Source organism: Salminus brasiliensis, chromosome 5, assembly GCF_030463535.1.
Source record: "Salminus brasiliensis chromosome 5, fSalBra1.hap2, whole genome shotgun sequence".
In the NCBI taxonomy this organism is placed as follows: domain Eukaryota; kingdom Metazoa; phylum Chordata; class Actinopteri; order Characiformes; family Bryconidae; genus Salminus; species Salminus brasiliensis.
The window spans coordinates 2,927,217-2,950,622 of record NC_132882.1 but is presented as its reverse complement, the minus strand read 5'-3'; the positions used below and the strand labels follow the sequence as shown (position 1 = coordinate 2,950,622).

The following is a 23,406-nucleotide window of genomic DNA, read 5'->3' as shown; positions in this document are numbered from 1 at the left end:
ACTTTATTAGAAACCCCTACCTTGTGCTTCCACTCACTGGCCACTTTATTAGAAACACCTACCTTGTGCTTCCACTCACTGGCCACTTTATTAGAAACCCCTACCTTGTGCTTCCACTCACTGGCCACTTTATTAGAAACCCCTACCTTGTGCTTCTTCCACTCACTGGCCACTTTATTAGAAACCCCTACCTTGTGCTTCCACTCACTGGCCACTTTATTAGAGACCCCTACCTTGTGCTTCCACTCACTGGCCACTTTATTAGAAACCCCTACCTTGTGCTTCCACTCACTGGCCACTTTATTAGAAACCCCTACCTTGTGCTTCCACTCACTGGCCACTTTATTAGAAACACCTACCTTGTGCTTCCACTCACTGGCCACTTTATCAGAAACCCCTACCTTGTGCTTCCACTCACTGGCCACTTTACTAGAAACACCTACCTTGTGCTTCCGCTTACCGGCCACTTTATTAGAAACCCATACCTTGTCCTTCCGCACGATGGCCACTTTATTAGAAACGCCTACCATGTGCTTCCGCTCACTGGCCACTTTATTAGAAACAGCGTAATGTAGAGTCTCAGTGTGGTGAATGTGGACAGTGCAGAGAGAGAGAGGCTGAGGTGTGTGTGAGTGTGATGTTTACAGTCAGATGAGGATGCAGGTGTCAGCAGGACGTTTTCCTGTAGGTGGGCGCTGTAAGCAGAGCTAAATGTCGGCCGGCCTACGAGCGTTCAGCGCTAATAGAGCACTCTGGACCGGGGGGTGAGGGGGGGGGGCGTTAGTGGTTTGGATGCAGGGTCAGCAGCTTGCTGAACAGACAGGCTGATTAACCCGCACGGAAAACAGTGAAACACACCGAGTATGTAAAACTGACCTGTAATAGTAACACGAACAGACCAGAAATGTCCTGTTTTAAAATGTCCTACACTAAAATGTCCTACATTAAAATGTCCTATCCTAAAATGTCCTGGGCAAATGTCCTGTCCTAAAGTGTCCTGCACTGAAATGTCCTGTCCTAAAATGTACAGTCCTAAAATGCCCTATCCTAAAATATCTTGCACTAAAATGTCGTCCTAAAGTGTCCTGTCCTAAAATGTCCTGGGCAAATGCACAATGTTCTGCACTGAAATGTCCTGTCCTAAAATGTACAGTCCTAAAATGCCCTGTCCTAAAATGTCCTGCACTAAAATGTCCTGCACTAAAATGTCCTGTCCTAAAATGTCCTGTCTTAAAATGCTCTGTCCTAAAATGTCCTGGGCAAATGTCCTGTCCTAAAATGTCCTGTCTTAAAATGCTCTGTCCTAAAATGTCCTGGGCAAATGTCCTGTCCTAAAATGTCCTGTCCTAAAATGTCCTGCACTAAAATGTCAGGCCTAAAATATCCTGCGCAACCATCACATATACTGCAATAAACGCTTCTACAATGAGCCATACTGCAGCGTCCTGTGCTACAGGCACAAGACAAGCTGTGTGTGTGCATTTGCACATCTATGTCAGCAATGGGTGCAACGTAAAGCAGCTAAATGCACTCATCAGTAGGGGTGTCCACAAACATTTGGACATTAAAGTGTACTTTCGGCTGGTAACTGCACATACACACACACACACACACACACACTTCAGTAAGGCCTTAAAATAGCCCTTTATTTCCGTGTCCGTGTTGTCGCTGCCCGCAGCGTGTCAGTGTGTTGCTCATTGATTAGTCCGAGCCCGGAGACAAGAGGTGATAACAAGCGGGCGGATTCCGAGCGCTGCGGACATTTCCTCAGTGCAGGGGTCAACACACACCAGTACACACACACAGGCACAAGCACAGGCCATTCACACACACTCTGTATTGTCTTAACCCTGAATTCAGCCACATCCATATCAAAAATGATATTAAATTAATGAATAAAAATGACTGAGTTGTAAATGAATCATTCAGATGAACTCTTATCACTCTTTACGCTTTTGTTTCTGGGATCGTTTGAGGAGAGATAGTGGGAGCTTTCCCATTGTTCCCATTGTGTGTGCATTTTTTTTTGACGTTGAAAGCGATTAATTCTCAGGATCCGACGCATTAATTACACGCTTGATAAAACAATTTCCTCTCCTTTTTATGTTTTCCAAAAAAAAAAAGAAAAAAAAAAAAAGGAAATCAGTGGTACCCTAAGAGCTCCCTCGGCTTCACGATTACGAGAGTATTAATGTTTTAACAGCGCCCCCTTAAAGCAAGGCTTTGGCAGATAATCAAGTGGATTTAATTAAAAGTAAACAAATAAACACCAACAATCATGATAATTAATTCATTAAAGTCACAGAAAGCAGCAAGAGTAGGATTTGTTCAACTGCGCTGCTTGTAATCTCCTGCTGAGCTCGGCTTCTGGCTGAATGTCAGTTTGCTGTTGCTTTAAAGTTGGTTCAATAGGCTGAGCCAGACTCCGCCCACAAACACATGCTTTTATACTTACTGGAGAAGCTTGGAAAAAATCCCACTCAACCCTAATGAGAGACTGTAGCTCCACCTCAATGTATATAACACACTACTATAGTACAGTTTCAGCTATTTTAATTGAGTTAGATTGGGGAACAGTACCGTACTTTCACTATAGTACAGTTTCAGCTCTTTTAATTGAGTTAGATTGGGATACAGTACCATACTTTCACTATAGTACAGTTTCAGCTCTTTTAATTGAGTTAGATTGGAATACAGTACCATACTTTTACTATAGTACAGTTTCAGCTCTTTTAATTGAGTTAGATTGGGATACAGTACCATACTTTCACTATAGTACAGTTTCAGCTCTTTAATTGAGTTAGATTGGGATACAGTACCATACTTTCACTATAGTACAGTTTCAGCTCTTTAATTGAGTTAGATTGGGATACAGTACCATACCTTCACTATAGTACAGTTTCAGCTCTTTTAATTGAGTTAGATTGGGATACAGTACCATACTTTCACTATAGTACAGTTTCAGCTCTTTTAATTGAGTTAGATTGAGATACAGTACCATACTTTCACTATAGTACAGTTTCAGCTCTTTAATTGAGTTAGATTGAGATACAATACCATACTTTCACTATAGTACAGTTTCAGCTCTTTTAATTGAGTTAGATTGAGATACAGTACCATACTTTCACTATAGTACAGTTTCAGCTCTTTAATTGAGTTAGATTGGGGTACAGTACCATACTTTCACTATAGTACAGGTTCAGCTCTTTTAATTGAGTTAGATTGGGATACAGTACCATACTTTCACTATAGTACAGTTTCAGCTCTTTAATTGACTTAGATTGGGATACAGTACCATACTTTCACTATAGTACAGTTTCAGCTCTTTTAGTTGAGTTAGATTAAGATACAGTACCATACTTTCACTATAGTACAGTTTCAGCTCTTTTAATTGAGTTAGATTGGGATACAGTACCATACTTTCATTATAGTACAGTTTCAGCTCTTTAATTGAGTTAGATTGGGATACAGTACCATACCTTCACTATAGTACAGTTTCAGTTCTTTAATTGAGTTAGATTGGGATACAGTACCATACTTTCACTATAGTACAGTTTCAGCTCTTTAATTGAGTTAGATTGGGGTACAGTACCATACTTTCACTATAGTACAGTTTCTGCTCTTTAATTGAGTTAGATTGGGGTACAGTACCATACTTTCATTATAGTACAGTTTCTGCCCTTTAATTGAGTTAGATTGGGATACAGTACCATACTTTCACTATAGTACAGTTTCAGCTCTTTAATTGAGTTAGATTGGGTTACAGTACCATACTTTCACTATAGTACAGTTTCAGCTCTTTAATTGAGTTAGATTGGGATACAGTACCATACTTTCACTATGGTACAGTTTCAGTTCTTTAATTGAGTTAGATTGGGGTACAGTACCATACTTTCACTATAGTACAGTTTCAGCTCTTTTAATTGAGTTAGATTGGGATACAGTACCATACTTTCACTATAGTACAGTTTCAGCTCTTTTAATTGAGTTAGATTGGGGTACAGTACCATACTTTCACTATAGTACAGTTTCAGCTCTTTTAATTGAGTTAGATTGGGATACAGTACCATACTTTCACTATAGTACAGTTTCAGCTCTTTAATTGACTTAGATTGGGATACAGTACCATACTTTCACTATAGTACAGTTTCAGCTCTTTTAGTTGAGTTATATTGGGATACAGTACCATACTTTCACTATAGTACAGTTTCAGCTCTTTTAATTGAGTTAGATTGGGGTACAGTACCATACTTTCACTATAGTACAGTTTCAGCTCTTTTAATTGAGTTAGATTGGGATACAGTACCATACTTTCATTATAGTACAGTTTCAGCTCTTTAATTGAGTTAGATTGGGATACAGTACCATACTTTCACTATAGTACAGTTTCTGCTCTTTAATTGAGTTAGATTGGGGTACAGTACCATACTTTCATTATAGTACAGTTTCTGCCCTTTAATTGAGTTAGATTGGGATACAGTACCATACTTTCACTATAGTACAGTTTCAGCTCTTTAATTGAGTTAGATTGGGTTACAGTACCATACTTTCACTATAGTACAGTTTCAGCTCTTTAATTGAGTTAGATTGGGATACAGTACCATACTTTCACTATGGTACAGTTTCAGTTCTTTAATTGAGTTAGATTGGGGTACAGTACCATACTTTCACTATAGTACAGTTTCAGCTCTTTTAATTGAGTTAGATTGGGATACAGTACCATACTTTCACTATAGTACAGTTTCAGCTCTTTTAATTGAGTTAGATTGGGGTACAGTACCATACTTTCACTATAGTACAGTTTCAGCTCTTTTAATTGAGTTAGATTGGGATACAGTACCATACTTTCACTATAGTACAGTTTCAGCTCTTTAATTGACTTAGATTGGGATACAGTACCATACTTTCACTATAGTACAGTTTCAGCTCTTTTAGTTGAGTTATATTGGGATACAGTACCATACTTTCACTATAGTACAGTTTCAGCTCTTTTAATTGAGTTAGATTGGGGTACAGTACCATACTTTCACTATAGTACAGTTTCAGCTCTTTTAATTGAGTTAGATTGGGATACAGTACCATACTTTCATTATAGTACAGTTTCAGCTCTTTAATTGAGTTAGATTGGGATACAGTACCATACTTTCACTATAGTACAGTTTCAGCTCTTTTAATTGAGTTAGATTGGGGTACAGTACCATACTTTCACTATAGTACAGTTTCAGCTCTTTAATTGAGTTAGATTGGGGTACAGTACCATACTTTCACTATAGTACAGTTTCAGCTTTTAATTTGTTGGGATTCAGCAACAGAACACATTTGTAGGCGGAGCACTACAGGAGGATATTCATTGTTTGTCCTGCTGTACTCTATTAAAACTCATTGCAGTGCTGGACGCTTATGGTTATCTCTGTATGAGCAGTGATGTATTTCCAGTCTTACCTTCAGTTTGTCCGTTTATCCACTGAATCTAATCTGAAATGTGGTGTTTGTGTTATATCCTACATGTATAGGACAAACCACTGCAGTTCAAAAGGCCAAGCGTTTTCATTAACGTTCCTTTGTGCTGCTCAGAAAGTGATGTAGGGAATCATGTTTAAAGGGAGTCTGTGAGAAAAGCATCCAGTGCCCTTGTACAGTTCATTTCACTCGGTGTGTGTTTATTTGTGTGTATGTAGCTTTGGATATCATGTTACTATAGTTACTTTTGTATGCGAGTTTGCTTTTAACTGTCAGCTAAACTCTAAAGATAAACTTTTTTGGCTGCCTAATTAGGACTAAGTAAGCACTAAGCATTTAAATATGTTTATTGAACAGCATTGAGTATAACTCAGTCAGTATAAAACACACACACACACACACACACACACACACACACACATCGTAAACCCCGTATCTATTATACATTTTTCAGAATGTTTTATATATTATTAAGTATCCATTATGAATTATGAGCAACTACTATTAATTACTACTAATAATTTATTATTATGGATTATTCCATATCCGCCATGAATTATAATGTGTTTAATATGGATTATTCCATATCCGCCATGAATTATAAAGTGTTTATTATAGATTATTTATTATCTACCATGAATTATAATGTGTTTATTTTAGATTATTCCGTATCCACCATGAAATATAAAGTGTTTATTATGGATTATTATTATGGATCCTCTCTTATGTATGTATTATCTTATGTAAGTATGTATTATGGACTAGTCAGTATTATTCATTCTATTGTTCAACTATTTATGTATTATTAATTATTTTGTATCTATTAATTAGATAATTAATTAGGAGTATGATAAATATAGTGTATAAATGCATTTTATTAACAATGCGTTTTTTTAATAATGTCTTTATTATATTATTATAATATAAAATCAGCTGGACCTAGTCAGATCAAATATATATATATATATATACCAATATATTCATGTCCAAAACATACCAAATGCTGGTTTATACTGGTCTGGTGCTGGTTGAATGTTTTAAATAAAAAAAAAAAAAAAAAAAAAAAAAATATATATATATATATATATATATATATATATATATATATATAAAATAAAATAAAATAATTATTTACATTATATATTTTATTACAAATATATAGAAAAGAAAGAAAAACAAATATATATATATTTCTTTTTTATATATAAATTCTATTTATATATTTTTCTTTTACCTATAAAATCATTGATTTGCCTGCAACACAATATAAGTGTAAACAGAATAGGTGTAGTGTTAGGAGTGTGTGTAACATACAGGTGTGTGAGTGTGTGTGTGTGTGTGTGTATGTGTATGTATGTGTGTGTCAGGCAGCTGGAGATGATGTTCTCTCTGATGGCCTTTTGGATATGTGATATATCTGATATTTCCCCCTTAAGACACTGTTCATCCCTCCTTCTCACGCTGTCGGCTTTTATTGCCCCTCTTTCACACTCTCACCTTCTGCTCTGTCTCCTCTCTCCCTCCACCTTACAGTGAGCAGCAGCCAGACAGGAAGAGAAGGATGACTGTCAGGAAGCTGAGCTGAGACGACTGTCAATCAAGCACTGGAAGACGATTCGTCTGTGTATCAGAAGCCTTGTCTACGCTCCTCCTGTCTCTTCCACCACAAGAACCCCGAGAGAGTGCATGAAGAGACAGAGGCCGATAGTTCCATTAGGCTGCTATCTATGGACCTGAAGCATGCTGCATCAACCCTGCCGCTCTTTCCCCTCTAAATCTTGGATTATTTCCTAAGTTCAGCCCAAAACACGCTGACTTCCTCCCCCTCCATCGCTCTCTCAGCTTGTAAGAGAGGAAAACGGAGCACTGGGACCTTTTCTGTCACATAAAGCAGCCCTATTAGTGTGAGCTCCAGCAGAAAGCCATGACTATGTGGCTTGTGTTGACTGTGCAGGTGATTTGGCCTGGCCTCTGCCTGGCCATGCAGCATTACCCCACCACCTGGGGACACTACGACATGTGCAAGTCGCAGGTGTACACGGACGAGGGCCTCACCTGGGATTACATGGCCTGTCAGCCCGAGGCCGCCGACATGACCAAGTACCTGAAAGTGACCCTGGACCCGCCCAACATCACCTGCGGGGATCCGCCGGAGACGTACTGCGCACTGGTGAGTGAAACTGGGGTCATCAAAGTGAAAGTGCACCAAGTTTTCTGATTTAAGCTCAGTTTATAGGGTTTAAAGTTGTTTACAAGTTGTCTCACTGGCCACTTTATTAGAAACACCTACCTTGTATGTCCTCTGACTGGCCACTTTAGTAGAAACACCTACCTTGTGCTTCCACTTACTGGCCACTTTAGTAGAAACACCTACCTTGTGCTTCCATTTACTGGCCACTTTATTAGAAACACCTACCTTGTGCTTCCACTCACTGGCCACTTTATTAGAAACACCTACCTTGTGCTTCCACTCACTGGCCACTTTATTAGAAACCCCTACCTCGTGCTTCCACTCACTGGCCACTTTATTAGAAACCCCTACCTCATGCTTCCACTCACTGGCCACTTTATTAGAAACCCCTACCTTGTGCTTCCACTCATTGGCCACTTTATTAGAAACCCCTACCTTGTGCTTCCACTCACTGGCCACTTTATTAGAAACACCTACCTTGTGCTTCCACTCAGTGGCCACTTTATTAGAAACCCCTACCTTGTGCTTCCACTCAATGGCCACTTTTTTGGAAACCCCTACCTTGAGAAGTACTTAGCGATCCCTAGAGAAACACCTCCCTGTTTAAAACACAGTACAGGTGTATCTTACAGAAGGAGCGTTTCATGGCTTTATTTGCAGCATTTTCTCGAACCCCTGCTGCTTCTGTTCCTCCTAGAATTTGAGAATCTCTCAGTTACTTTGCTGTGTTTTCTGTATTTACTGAATAATAGGCCTGAGGATGTAATAAGCTTTTTTAAAGCGAGCAGGGCTGTGATTCTGAAGTATGGGTGAAATGAGTTGGCTGTTTCATTTATTAATAACCTTGAGAATGGTTTCGAGTCCACACACTTTTATATTGCATTTTTAAGCTGCTAGAGTCGACCGAACACAGAGAGTATATTATTACGTAGAAGGCTAGTTTCCCGAGCCGACATAATGAACCTAAACCTGGAATAATAATTTCCGTTGCAACTGCAGTTTAGCCTAAGACTAGACTTAATTATGTATGGAAAACCAGCTGGTCGTGGGAACGTATTTCTAAGCAGAGTTTCTAGCTGAAAACATTTGGTGCAGCTCCTGTGGAAATCACAATAAAACACAATAAAACCCCTACCTTGTGCTTCCAGTCACTGGCCACTTTATTAGAAACACTTACCTTGTGCTTCCACTTACTGGCCACTTTATTAGAAACCCCTACCTTGTGCTTCCACTTACTGGCCACTTTATTAGAAACACCTGCCTTGTGCTTCCATTTACTGGCCACTTTATTAGAAACACTTACCTTGTGCTTCCACTCACTGGCCACTTTATTAGAAACCCCTACCTTGTGCTTCCACTTACTGGCCACTTTATTAGAAACACCTGCCTTGTGCTTCCATTTACTGGCCACTTTATTAGAAACACTTACCTTGTGCTTCCACTCACTGGCCACTTTATTAGAAACCCCTACCTTGTGCTTCCACTTACTGGCCACTTTATTAGAAACCCCTACCTTGTGCTTCCACTTACTGGCCACTTTATTAGAAACACCTACCTTGTGCTTCCACTCACTGGCCACTTTATTAGAAACACTTACCTTGTGCTTCCACTTACTGGCCACTTTATTAGAAACCCCTACCTTGTGCTTCCACTTACTGGCCACTTTATTAGAAACACCTGCCTTGTGCTTCCATTTACTGGCCACTTTATTAGAAACACTTACCTTGTGCTTCCACTCACTGGCCACTTTATTAGAAACACTTACCTTGTGCTTCCACTCACTGGCCACTTTATTAGAAACCCCTACCTTGTGCTTCCACTTACTGGCCACTTTATTAGAAACACCTACCTTGTGCTTCCACTCACTGGCCACTTTATTAGAAACACTTACCTTGTGCTTCCACTTACTGGCCACTTTATTAGAAACACCTGCCTTGTGCTTCCAATTACTGGCCACTTTATTAGAAACACCTACCTTGTGCTTCCACTCACTGACCACTTTATTAGAAACACCTACCTTGTGCTTTCACTCACTGGCCACTTTATTAGAAACACCTACCTTGTGCTTCCACTTACTGGCCACTTTATTAGAAACACCTTTGTGCTTCCACTCACTGGCCACTTTATTAGAAACATCTACCTTGAGCGTCTTATCATTAGCCAATTTATTGGAAACACCTACCTTGCGTTTTTTTCTTCTCATCGGTCACTTTATTGGAAACCTGCTTTCACTCCCTGGCCACTTTACTGGAAACCCTTACCTTTTGCTGCCAGTCACTTGTTTAGCTCAACTGCCTTTAAATTGTGTTTGTTTCTGATAAAGTGGCCAGGTACTTTTAGTGGATTTACACAGTAGACGAGTGTGTTTTCCACTGATTGAATTCAGTAATCAAACAAGTGTCCACAAATCATTTGGAAAAACAGACTGTCGCCACAACCGGAAACATACGCAATGCAAAATCACTAAAAACGCTGAAGTGTTCATTACCTCACACATGCTGAGCGCCCTCCACCGTCTGTAGGAGTTAAGAACATATGGGCTGGATCCAGGATTTATCTACTGTTCCCAGCGAGTTAACCCTATGAAGACCAAGTTACACTAAAATTATATAAATATATATTACACTTTTTAATCAATTACAAATTAATTTTACAGCTTCATTCTGGATATTTATGTTATTAGAGCTTCATACTGGATATTAATGATATTAGAACTTCATACTTGATATTAATGTTATTAGAGCTTCATACTGGATATTAATGTTATTAGAACTTCATACTGGATATTTATGTTATTAGAGCTTCATACTGGATATTAATGTTATTAGAGCTTCATACTGGATATTAATGATATTAGAACTTCATACTTGATATTAATGTTATTAGAGCTTCATACTGGATATTAATGTTATTAGAGCTTCATACTGGATATTTATGTTATTAGAGCTTCATACTGGATATTAATGTTATTAGAGCTTCATACTGGATATTAATGATATTAGAGCTTCATACTTGATATTAATGTTATTAGAGCTTCATACTGGATATTTATGTTATTAGAGCTTCATACTGGAGCTTCATACTGGATATTAATGATATTAGAGCTTCATACTGGATATTAATGATATTAGAGCTTCATACTTGATATTAATGATATTAGAGCTTCATACTGGATATTAATGATATTAGAGCTTCATACTTGATATTAATGATATTAGAGCTTCATACTGGATATTAATGATATTAGAGCTTCATACTGGATATTAATGTTATTAGAACTTCATACTGGATATTAATGATATTAGAGCTTCATACTTGATATTAATGTTATTAGAGCTTCATACTGGATATTTATGTTATTAGAGCTTCATACTGGATATTAATGTTATTAGAGCTTCATACTGGATATTAATGATATTAGAACTTCATACTTGATATTAATGTTATTAGAGCTTCATACTGGATATTAATGTTATTAGAGCTTCATACTGGATATTTATGTTATTAGAGCTTCATTCTGGATATTTATGTTATTAGAGCTTCATACTGGATATTAATGATATTAGAACTTCATACTTGATATTAATGTTATTAGAGCTTCATACTTGATATTAATGTTATTAGAGCTTCATACTGGATATTTATGTTATTAGAGCTTCATACTGGATATTAATGTTATTAGAGCTTCATACTGGATATTAATGATATTAGAGCTTCATACTGGATATTAATGATATTAGAACTTCATTCTGGATATTAATGATATTAGAGCTTCATACTGGATATTAATGTTATTGGAGCTTCATACTGGATACTAATGATATTAGAGCTTCATACTGGATATTAATGTTATTAGAACTTCATACTGGATATTAATGTTATTAGAGCTTCATACTGGATATTAATGATATTAGAACTTCATACTGGATATTAATGTTATTAGAGCTTCATACTGGATATTAATGATATTAGAGCTTCATACTGGATATTAATGTTATTAGAACTTCATACTGGATATTAATGTTATTAGAGCTTCATACTGGATATTAATGATATTAGAACTTCATACTTGATATTAATGTTATTAGAGCTTCATACTGGATATTAATGATATTAGAACTTCATACTTGATATTAATGTTATTAGAGCTTTACACTGGATATTAATGATATTAGAGCTTCATACTGGATATTAATGATATTAGAGCGTAAGCATACTGAACTTAAATGTGTGTGTGTGTGTGTGTGTGTCTGTATCCTTGTCTGAATCAATGAACTTTATTTGTGTGTGTCTGGGTGTGTATATGTGTAAGTGTGTATGATTGTGTGTTTGTGTGAATAAAGAGGGAAAAGCAGCTTCTTATTGTATTTGAGGAGTAAAAATAGAGGCGCTCCATTAGCCAGCCAATGAGAGCGCAGAGTGACACAGGAGCTAATATCTACCTCTCTGGGGCCTCTGAAAAGTGAATTATTCAATATGTTTGGTACCTAATGTGTTTTATTCATAGGATACATTATTCAGTGGCCTGCGTCTCCCAGGCACTTTTCAAAACGCTGACCGCCTGATAGATTTCCCAAGGTCAGAGGAAGGCTGTTCCCTGTTTTGGCAGGTCACTGTCACAATATACTTCAGTGCTGAGGCTCCTATGGACCATAGAATGCAGGCTGGGCATTATCATCAGCTTAGTCTCTTTGTAATGAGAGCAGTGAAGATGCCTCCATACTGCGAACAGGAAACTGTGATCAGATCAAAGTGTCTGAGTGTCTGTAATGGTCACTCTGTGTAAAGGTGGGTTCAGTCTAATGCATGTTCTCCACGTAGGATCAATGCTTCTTTTATTTTGGCTGTGAACAGTTTCAGGTGGGACTTTATCTGGAGTGTTTCCTTTTATCTGAAATAAACACTGATCAGACTCTCAGTAACATCTAATCTCAGCACCACCTCAGTGATGGAGCAGCATCTGAACATTCAGCAGATCATCAAGAGACGTCTACTGAAGCTGTTCTTCGCTGTATCTGGAGAGTCCAGGTTCAGATCTGTAGACGTTCACCTGAGAGATCACTGATCCTCTAACAGCTCTAATACTGACCATCCCACCATCCTCTACCAGCTGCTGCTGTAGACCTGCTGCTGATACCAGTCTGGAACTGGAGACTAACTGGATTAGACTGAGATTAAGGGGTCAGGGTTAGGATTAGGTTTTGGTTGAGGTTAGGGTTAGGATTAGGATCTAGGTTGAGGTTAGGGTTAGGATTAGGATCTAGGTTGAGGTTAGGGTTAGGATTAGGGCCAGGAAGAGGGTGAGGTATAGTTTTTGGTTGAGGTTAGGGTTAGGAGTAGGGCCAGGGTGAGGGTTAGGATTAGGTTTTGGGTTAAGGTTAGGATTAGGGCCAGGATGAGGGTTGGGATTATGTTTTGGGTTGAGGTTAGAGGCTGGGCCAGGATGAGTGTTAAGATTAGGTTTTGGGTTGAGGTTAGGGTGAAGATTAGGTCCAGGAGAGGTAGAGCATTAGGTTTTGGGTTGAGGTTAGGATGAAGATTAGGGCCAGGATTATAGTAAGGATTAGGTTTTGGGTTGAGTATGTTAGGTGTTAGGATTAGGTTTTTGGTTGAGGTTAGTGTGAAGATTAGGGCCAGGAAGACAGTAAGGCATATGTTTTGGGTTGAGTTTAGGGTTAGTATTAGGGCCAGGTGACGTTGAGGATTAGGTTTTTGGTTGATGTTAGGGTGAAGATTAGGATCTGGGTTGAGGTTGGAATAAAGATTAGGGCCAGGAAGAAAGTGAGGTATAGGTTTTGGGTTGAGTTTAGGGTTAGTATTAGGGCCAGAATGAGGGCTAGGATAAGGTTTTGGGTTAAGGTTAAGTTTAGGAGTAGGGTCATGATGGGTGTTAGGATTAGGTTTTGGGTTGAGGTTAGAGTTAGTATTGGGTTTTGGGTTGAGGTTAGGGTTAGGATTAAGGCCATGATGAGGGCTAGGATAAGGTTTTGGGTTAAGGTTAAGTTTAGGAGTAGGGTCATGATGGGTGTTAGGATTAGGTTTTGGGTTGAGGTAAGGGTTAGGATTAGGGCCAGAATGAAGGTTAGGATTAGGCTTCAGGTTGAGGTTAGGGTTAGGATTCGTACAGGTTAGGGTTATGTTCTGGGTAGAGGTTAAGCTTAGGATTAGGGTCATGATTATATTTATGGTTAGGTTTTGGGTTGAGGTTAAGGTTCGGATTAGGATCAGGGTTGCTGCTGCTGCACTGATCTGCTGCTGATGTTTAACTGATCCTGTGTTAACGACCTCTCCAAATAAAGCTGATGTTCTAGAGCCACTGTAGTGAAGGGGTACCATTAATGGACGTCTTGCACATTGAGTAACAGCTTAACCGTGGGGCCCGCAGGCCATTGATGCTAACAACGTTTGTAGCAAGTGGTGCAGAGCAATTGTCACGTCACAGTGGAGCAGCTGACCCCTATAATCAACACCTTCCATCACCCTAATACAGTCCACGCCACGACGTCTCGCTGGTGTCATCCGAGCCAGGGGTGGTTATTCCCACTATTAGGTAGGTGTCAGTATAATAACCCCTTTCTGAGGATATACAGTACCTGCAAAATATACACTACATATGAATGAATATCACTCAGCTCTCGAGGCTCATTGGCTCTCGTCCGACTGTGCAGATTAACCCTCAAGCCCCTCCGGCCGCCCTCCACTGCCATTATGGTCAATAAATAAACAAATCTGGAACAGTAACAAGTGTCCATTACCGCCACACTCACACACCGCATTTCACGCCCAGTGGCTCGGTAATCTCCCCCGAGCTGTGAAATCTAGATGATTGAAATCAAGCGTATTGTTGTTGCGGGTATGTGTGTGTGTGTGTGTGTGTTAAGTCATTGTGGGTTTTATTGTCCGTTTGCTGTAAGGACACATAAAATCAGCGCTGGCCGGCCGTGAAACAGCCTCGTTTCTCTCGCAGCGCGTCGATGGCAGATCAATTCCTGAGCAGTTAGCCGTGAATTGGCAGCAGACGTTTACAGCAATACACTGATTATGCCAATAATAGTTTTTATGATGACTGTAATCATTCTTTTATTTCGGGCCGCTGCCATTAACATCAGCAGCCCAACGAGAGAACTCAATCCACCCAAATTGATTTCAGCTCAGACTCACTGAGGACCTCTCTCTCTCCCCTACTCTCTCCTTCTATCTCTCTCCCTCGCACGCTCTCTCGCTCTCATCCCATTTATCAATATCTCTCTCACTATAATTTTCTCTCTCTTTATCATTCCCTACCCCTCTCTCTCTCTCTCTCTCGTTTTCTTTCTCTACCATTCTGTATCTCATGTCCTTTCTCTCCCTCAACCTCATTATCTGTCATTGTCTCTCACCCACCATCTGTCTTCTCTCTCTCTCTCTCTCTTTCTCTCTACAGTATATTCTCCAGACTGGATTGATGGATTAATGGATGGAGGGGTGAATAGATGAAGGGAAGGGTGGAGGAAAGATGGGTGAATAATGAGAGATAGATGAAAAAACAGATGAGTTAAAGTATGGATGGATTGATTGATTGATTGATGGATTGATGATTGGAGGATGGATGACTGTGTAGTTGAAGCAATGGAAAGGAATAGATGGAACCAACAGATAGATGAAGAGAAGGGTGGATGAGTGAATGGAGGAATGGATGGACCAGTGGGTGGATAGAGAAAAGAATGGATGGTGAGATGGATGAAAAGAGGATGTAGATGGATAGAAAGATAGATGATGAAGATGGATGGACCATTGGAATGAATAATGGATGGATGGATGGACAGATGGACAGATGAATGAAAGGATTGATAGCTGGACAGATGGATGGATAGATGGATAGACAGACAGATAAAAGAAAGTGTGGATGGAGAAGTGGGTGGAGGGATTGATAGCTGGACAGATGGATGTATGGATGAATGGATGGATGGCTACATGAACAGATAGATGGATGGAGAAGTGGGTGGATGGATGAATGATGGATGGACAGATGAATGGGTGGATGGAGAGATGGGTGGATGGATGGGATAGATTATGGATGAACAAAAAGGTGGATAGAGAAGTAAGTGAATGGATGGATGGATGGATGGATAAACAGCTGGATGCACAGAGAAATGGGAGGATGGATAGATGGATGGATGGATGAATCCAAAGGGATAAATGAGTGAATGGAGGGATGAATGGACAGTTGGACAGGTGGGTGGATGTAGAGATGTATGAATAGACTGATGGATGGAGGAATGGAAAGAGGATGTTGATGGATAGAGAGATAAAGATGGATGGACCATTGGAATTAATGATATATGGATGGATAAATTGACAGATTGATAGCTGGACAGATGGATGCATGGATGGATGGATGGAGAAGTGGGTGGATAGATGATGGATGGACAGATGCACAGATGAATGGGTGGATGGAGAGATGGGTGGATGGATGAACAAATAGGTGGATGGAGAAGTTAGTGAATGGATAGATGGATGAATAGCTGGATGCACAGAGAAATGGGAGGATGGATGGATGCTAGATAGAGGGGTAAATGAGTGAATGAATGAAGGGATGGATGGACAGTTGGACATGTGGGTGGATGGATAGATAGATGGAGGAATGGATAGATGTATGAATAGAATAATGGATGGAAGGATGGAAAGAGGATGTGGGTGGATAGAGGGATAGATGATAAAGATGGATGGACCACTGGAATGAATGATGAATGGATGGACAGATGGATGCATGGATGGCTGGATAAATGAACAGATGGATGGATGAAGAATTGGGTGGATGGATGGATAAGTTAACAGATGGATGGATGGAGAAGTGGGTGGATAGATGGATGCTGGAGAAATGGACTGATGGATGGAAGAATGGAAAGAGGATGTTGATGGATAGAGAGATAAAGATGGATGGACCACTGGAATTAGTGATAGATGGATGGTTGGATGGATAAATTGACAGATTGATAGCTGGACAGATGGATGCATTGACGGATGGATGAATGAACAGATGGATGGATGAAGAAGTGGGTGGATGGATGATGGATGGACAGATGCACCGATGAATGGGTGGATGGAGAGATGGGTGGATGGGTGGACAGATGAATGGGTGAATGGAGAGATGGGTGGATGGATGGGAAAGATGATGGATGAACAAACAGGTGGACAGAGAAGTTAGTGAATAGATGGATGGAAGAACAGCTAGAACAGCTGGAGCAGATAAATGGGAGGATGGATGGATGGATCAAGGGTGGATGAATGAGTGAATGAATGAATAAAGGGAGGGATGGATGGACAGTTGGTTGGATGAATAGGTAGCTGGAGGGATGGATAGACTGATGCATGGACTATAGAAGGACTTTGATGGACGATAGGATATGTCTCTCTCTCTCTCTCTCTCTCTCTCTCACACACTCTGTCTCTCGACCTGTAGATAGCTGAGAGGCCTGTAGAGCAGAGCCAGGGTCATGGACAGGGTCGTAATGTAAAAGCCTACAGAGGACATTTCACAGCTAATGAAGGGATCTATATGGCCAACCACCCCCCCCCCCCCAACCCTCCGTTACTGTAAATTTAGTCAGTCGGCTGAGATATGTTTGGAGTCTTGGTCCCTGCTTCCAGCACATTTAGGTGTTGCTGTTAGTGTCATTAGCCTTGCTAAGCTGAATAAGAACTGCCTCAAACTTGCACCACAACCAATTTACCACCCATTATAGCAGCAGTGTGTGTATGTGTGTGTGGGAGAGAGATGGCAAACAGATGCTGTCTGCTGTAGGAGAGTGCCAGTGTGTTCTCCTATTGCTACTGTACACTCCAGAAGTGCAGATGGCAGATGAACCCCCAAATGAGTGGCCATGCAATTCATCACCAACCAGATCTTGATTAGATGCAGAGAGATGATTAACCCTGTCATCCTGAGCCAGAAGTGCTCCTCTTCCTCTGTGATATCTTCATCATCATGATGGAGCAACTCTGTTCAAATCTCAGATTTTTAGATTGTTCTGGATGGATGGATGGGTGGATGAATGGGTGGATGGACGTGTGGTAGATGGATGACAGATAAATGAACATATGGATGGATGGATGGTTGGATGGATGGATGGAGGGATGTATGGATGAATGGGTGGATGGCTGGATGAATGGGTGGATGGATGTGTGGTAGATGGATGACAGATAAATGAACATATGGAGGGATAGATGGAGAGATGTATAGATGAATGGGTGGATGGATGTGTGGTAGATGGATGACAGATAAATGAACATATGGAGGGATAGATGGAGGGATGTATAGATGAATGGGTGGATGGACGTGTGGTAGATGGATGACAGATAAATGAACGTATAGATGCATGGATGGATGGATGGAGGGATGGATGGATGAATGGGTGGATGGATGTGTGGTAGATAGATGACAGATGAATGAACATATGGATGGATGGATGGAGGAATATATGGATGAATGGGTGGGTGGATGGATGGTAATATGAAAGAGGAGATTGATGGCTGGCTGGATGGTTGGATGGATGAACAGATGGATGCATGGATGAATGATGGATAAAGGGATTGATAAATGGCTAGATGAATGGACAGATGAATGAATTGATCAAAGGAGGGATGCCTAGGTGGATGAATGACAGATGAATAAACATGTGGCTGGATGAAGGGATGGAGGAATGTCAGATGGATGAAGGGATTGCTAGATGGACGACTGGATGACTGGATGGATGGATAAATAATGGATGGACAGATGGATGAATGGCTAGATGGATGGATAAATATAGAGATTAATGGATGACTGGATGGGTGGAGGGGCGTTTTCACACTAGCCATTTTTATACGTTTGGTCAGGTGTGAAAGCCACCTGAAATCGGTGGTTTGGGGTTCGCTTCAAGTGGACTCTGGTGTGATATGCTGGACATTAGACATTTTATCACATGACTTAAATTAAACCTTCTCTTACTAAGACGGCTCCTTGTTTTCAGTGTTTGAATCCAAGAAAAATCAGAAAAATGATAAACGGATGAATCCAGGTCTGTCCATTCTGCAAAAATGTGCTCAGGAAAGTGTAAAAGCTATGCACCCATAGTGCATCCAACAATAAAGGCAGCAGGAGCTATATAACTCCAGTTCCACATGCTGATCCAGTCTGCTGTAACAGTGCAGTAACACACTAGCCCCCACACACTGCTCTGGGGGGGCAGATTTTAATCTGTTAAAAAGGACAAACACTCTCTAAACAATCACTGACGAGACGCTGGGTAAGATGGGGTTGGATAGGAGGCCTCAGTGTTGTGAAGGACTTAAGGTCAGGCCTCTGAGCTAATGCAACATGTTCTTATTATAATTATAGGTTCATCTTTCTGTGCCACAGACACACAAGACCACCCTCGCCCCGCGTTAATGCGATTTGTCCTGGAAAGAGTAACTGGAGACAGGGAGGAGAATCTAATCTGAACCAGGCCGAGGGAAAAGGGAAGGAGGGACGGGGAGATTATTTTAGGAAACGGATCCGAACAGGAGGCGGCTGCAGTTTAGGAACAGCAGGTTTTTTATTTAAATTGAAAATTTCGTTTCTCTGCTTTGACTTTCTGCTCGTTTCTGCTCTCGTTCTCCTGCAGTGTTTTACTTTTTAAGCTTAAACTCTTCAGACTTTTAGAGAAAAACATTGGGCAACATTTCTGTTTATAAAAGGTGATATACAAGTATTGCTAATATAATTTATTTTTGTTTGATTTTTAGATGATTAATGGCACTGTTGTGACTAAGAATCAGGATGGTTTGTTAGCCTGGTATGTTGTCAGATAAGGAATATATATTCTAATACATTCTCACACCAAACTCATAATAAATCACCTGAAAGATTAAATAACCCAAATAACTAAATCAAAACAATCAAATAATAAATAAACAAAATAAATAAACTAAAAAAATGAATACATGAAATAAATAAATTAATTAAAAATAAACTAACAATATACATAAAATAAATTTAACTTAAAACAAATGAGGCAAAAAATAAATATACTAAAATAAAAAATCAAATAAGTAATACATTAAATAAATAAATAAAATAAACAAAACAAAAATAAATCAACTAAAAATATACATTAAATAAATAATCAAAAGATGAATAAACCAAAAAATAAATGAACTAAAAAATAATACATTAAATAAATAAATAAACTCAAAATAAATTAACCAAAAACTAATAAACTAAAAAAACCAAACAAACCAGGGTGATGCTTCCACCTCACAGCTTAACATAAAGTCCATTCCAGAGGTACTGGATGGAGCTCCACCACCATCATTCCAGAGAACACAGTTCCTCTACTGCTCCACAGCTCCTCAATGCTGGGGGGCTTCATACCCCTCTATAGCCCACGCCTGGCATTATTAGGCAGCATGGAGCCAATAGGGTCATGATGTTGATCTGCTCCAGAGAGTCCTATTCTATTGGCAGTACTTCTCTACAGGGACTAGAGCTGTGTGTGTGTGTGTGTGCATTTGCACATCTGTGTCAGCAATTGCTGCAAACATTTGGACATATAGTGAATGTAAGTAATCTGAACAAATGTTGGTTTCCGTAGATTGTGTGTGTGTGTGTGTGTGTGTGCAGGGACCATGATACGTATTCCCACAGCGTTGCAAATCACAGTTGGAACATCTGACCAGAGGCTATTGATAGACTGGCTTTCCCCAAGCATATGTGCTGCAGATGGGATGCTGAGGATCCACAGACAGCTTCATCTAAACGCTTTCAAGCAGTTGGGCTGGGGATTAAAGTCTGAGAGATTAGAGCAAGAGTTCATCAAAAAGATCTCATTTACACCATTTCCCTCCTTACACCACACCTCGCCAATCTGCCAAGTCATGCTTGGCGTCAGGACTTTGTTTTTTCCAGTTTTACACTGGAGCTATGAGGCTAATGTTGCTCAGAAGTAATGGAAGCTTATGTACACCAATTAGCATGGTGCTAACTGCATGCCTGCCTCATCACACGCTCTCCTCAAGCCGTGAGGAGATGTTTAGAAATCTCGGATAGACTTCATGATGTGGTTTCTGACACTGCATGAATGCACCTGCACCTGTCCAAGGCTGGGATATACTGTATTAGGCAGCGAGTGAATGGTCAGTTTTTGAAGGTGATGAAGGTGCTGAAGTGTAAGAATCTGAGACACTTTGACAAGAACCAGACTGTGATGTTCTAGACAATGACTGGGTCCTCAGAACTTCTCCAGAACATCAGGCAGGTCTTGTGGGGTGTTTCTGATATGCAGTGGTCTGAAAGTAGCCACCAAAAGTGCTCCAAGAATGGACACCCTTGATTTGTGGGCCCCCAAGGCTCTCACTGATGCTCATGGAGGTCCCACCTTCCAACATACAAGACTGAAGGTGTCCAGATACCACAGGAGACCTTTAGAGGTCTTGTGAGACCATGCATTCAGGTGGTCTACACAATATAAGGGTTGTAATGTTATGGCTGATACGTGTTAATGGCTTTTACAGCATGGGTGTAGATGTTACAGACTGGAAGGAAACATTTGGAGATGTTTAAAACAGGATTTCCAAAATTTTATGAATTTAACTGCTTTAATGATCTATTTATATTAAATATTTTAATATTTCTATGATGTTTTCAGATTTTTCACAGTTCATATTTGTCACAGAATTCATGGATCCATCAGTTATGACAAGTGGTCCTGGTTCTGCAGAACAAAGCAGTGAAACTGTACCCAGCTGTAAACTGAATTTGGTTAACTGGTTGATTTTTGTTAGCTAAGAGGTGAAATACACTGTCCAAATGTTTGTGGACACCCCTTCTAATGAATGCATTCAGCTACTTTACATGGGACCCATTGTTGACACAGCTTGTCTAGTCAGGCGTGGGCTTGAGGGGTATAAAGCCCCCCGGCATTGAGCTGTGGAGCAGTGGAGGAACTGTGTTCTCTGGAGTGATGTTGATGCTCCATCCAGTACTCCATTGGGCAGTTGGGGATGATGAGGCAGGGTTTTGATCATCCAATATCGCTCTTGTTGCCGAATGCAATCAAATCCTCACAGCAATGCTCTGCTCCAAAGTCTAGAAGAAAGCCTTCTACTGTCCCTGGACAGTAGAGACAGTTACTCCAGCTCTTTTTAGCACCCTTGATTTCAGAATTTTTGAGCAGGCGTCCCAATACTTTTGTCCATTAGTGAAGTTTTTAATAATCGTTGAAGCTTCAATGGATGCAATGATTGTTTGTGTTGTGTGGTTTCACAGCACTGTATATGCAGCCACGTTGATTTCAGAAGTTCGAACCCGTCAGTGCAGTGGGTTCTGGGGGGGGGGTAGGGGGCGGGCCCGACCTGAATCACCGTCAAATTACTACAATCCCCCCTCTCCCTTCTTCCCGCCCACTCCAGCCCCATCCACAGTTATTATCCCGTAAAGGGACATCGCTTTATTTGTTTTGATCTATAAATCTGACCTTTTCCTGCATATTTCTGCGGGATACTGGCGAGCCCAGGGAATGATGGAAGGCATTTTTGAGGCGCTGAGCCTCCTCTTGGCACGTCGCGATTCCTCAAGTGACTCGCCGCTGACATTTCACCGAGATTTGAGCGGGCTGTCAGCAACAATATGGGCCGTTTCATATTTAAATCTCACGTCTCGGCCTAATGCCGAGGGGAAGGGGCCTCTGCCAGAGCGCCGCTCGCTCAGACAAACGATGACATTCCACTTTAATCAAACACCATTCATACCGTAATCAAGCTGAGAGATTTGAAGGGGGGTGGGGGGTGGGGGGATTAAACAAACTGCCACAATGCAGCTTTTCAAAAGTGCTGACTTTTCATCAATGAGCCCCGGACACAAACATTTGCATTGTAACGGCGTCGAAGAAAACTAATTACGCCTTCGCCGGACTCCGCTGACCGCACGCGAGGGCCGATTATTTGTTTGCTGCTTCTGTAATCGTCTGACTGAGGAGTCGGGAGCTGTTGTGCTGCCTGGCTGGAATAGCTGCTCCGTATTACAGCTTAAAAACCCTCTACAGATTAACACAGCAGATTCAGAGTCATTATCAGCCCTCGGCCTCTCTCTCTCTCTCTCTCTCTCTCTGGGAGCTGCGCTGCAGTTTCTACCGAACTGCTGGAATGAAAGTCGAGGATATAATAAGATGTGTGAAATATTTCAAAAGCAGATCTTCTCATTCTCAGATATTAATCTATGCATTTTTTAAGGCTTATGTTGATGCATCAAAACAAAAAGGGTTCACAGAAAAGCTTGTGCACCTACGTTTTTGTAATTAATCATAAAGGAATTTAATAAATCAGAAATCAGAAATACTTTATTGATCCCAGGAGAGAAATTGCAGTTGTTACAGTTGTAACTGTTTGTGTAAGAATAAACAAGAATAAAGCAAAATCAGAAAGAGTTGAAATATGGACAAAATATGGACAAAATATATACATTTATGAAGTATATAAATATAGTAAACTAGCAGAAGCTATGATAATAAATATGAACCTACTGTATAAAGCACTTCGAATTATTGCACACATATTAAAATGAATTACATTACTAATATTCTTGCACATAGCCCAGTAAATCCTGTCAGTATGAATGAAATAAAATATGAAATTTATTCTATTTATTCTTATTCTATTCTATTGACAAGTGGTCCCGGTTCTGCAGAAGCAAAGCAGTGAAACTGAACCCAGCTGTCAGGGGTGATACAGACTACATATTTTTATAAATTATATGA

General features: G+C 40.2%; 1 protein-coding gene across 6 annotated transcripts in view; it reads left to right on the top strand.

Moving 5' to 3' along the window:
- Positions 1-23,406, top strand: part of ntng1a (netrin g1a) — a 181,088-nt gene that overhangs the window by 12,488 nt on the left and 145,194 nt on the right. For all 6 annotated transcript variants that reach the window (XM_072679259.1, XM_072679257.1, XM_072679255.1 and 3 more), the window contains exon 2: positions 6,994-7,630. In XM_072679259.1, coding sequence (XP_072535360.1) covers positions 7,385-7,630 — 246 coding nt within the window. In that variant the 5' untranslated portion in view covers positions 6,994-7,384. The remainder of the gene's footprint in view (positions 1-6,993; positions 7,631-23,406) is intronic.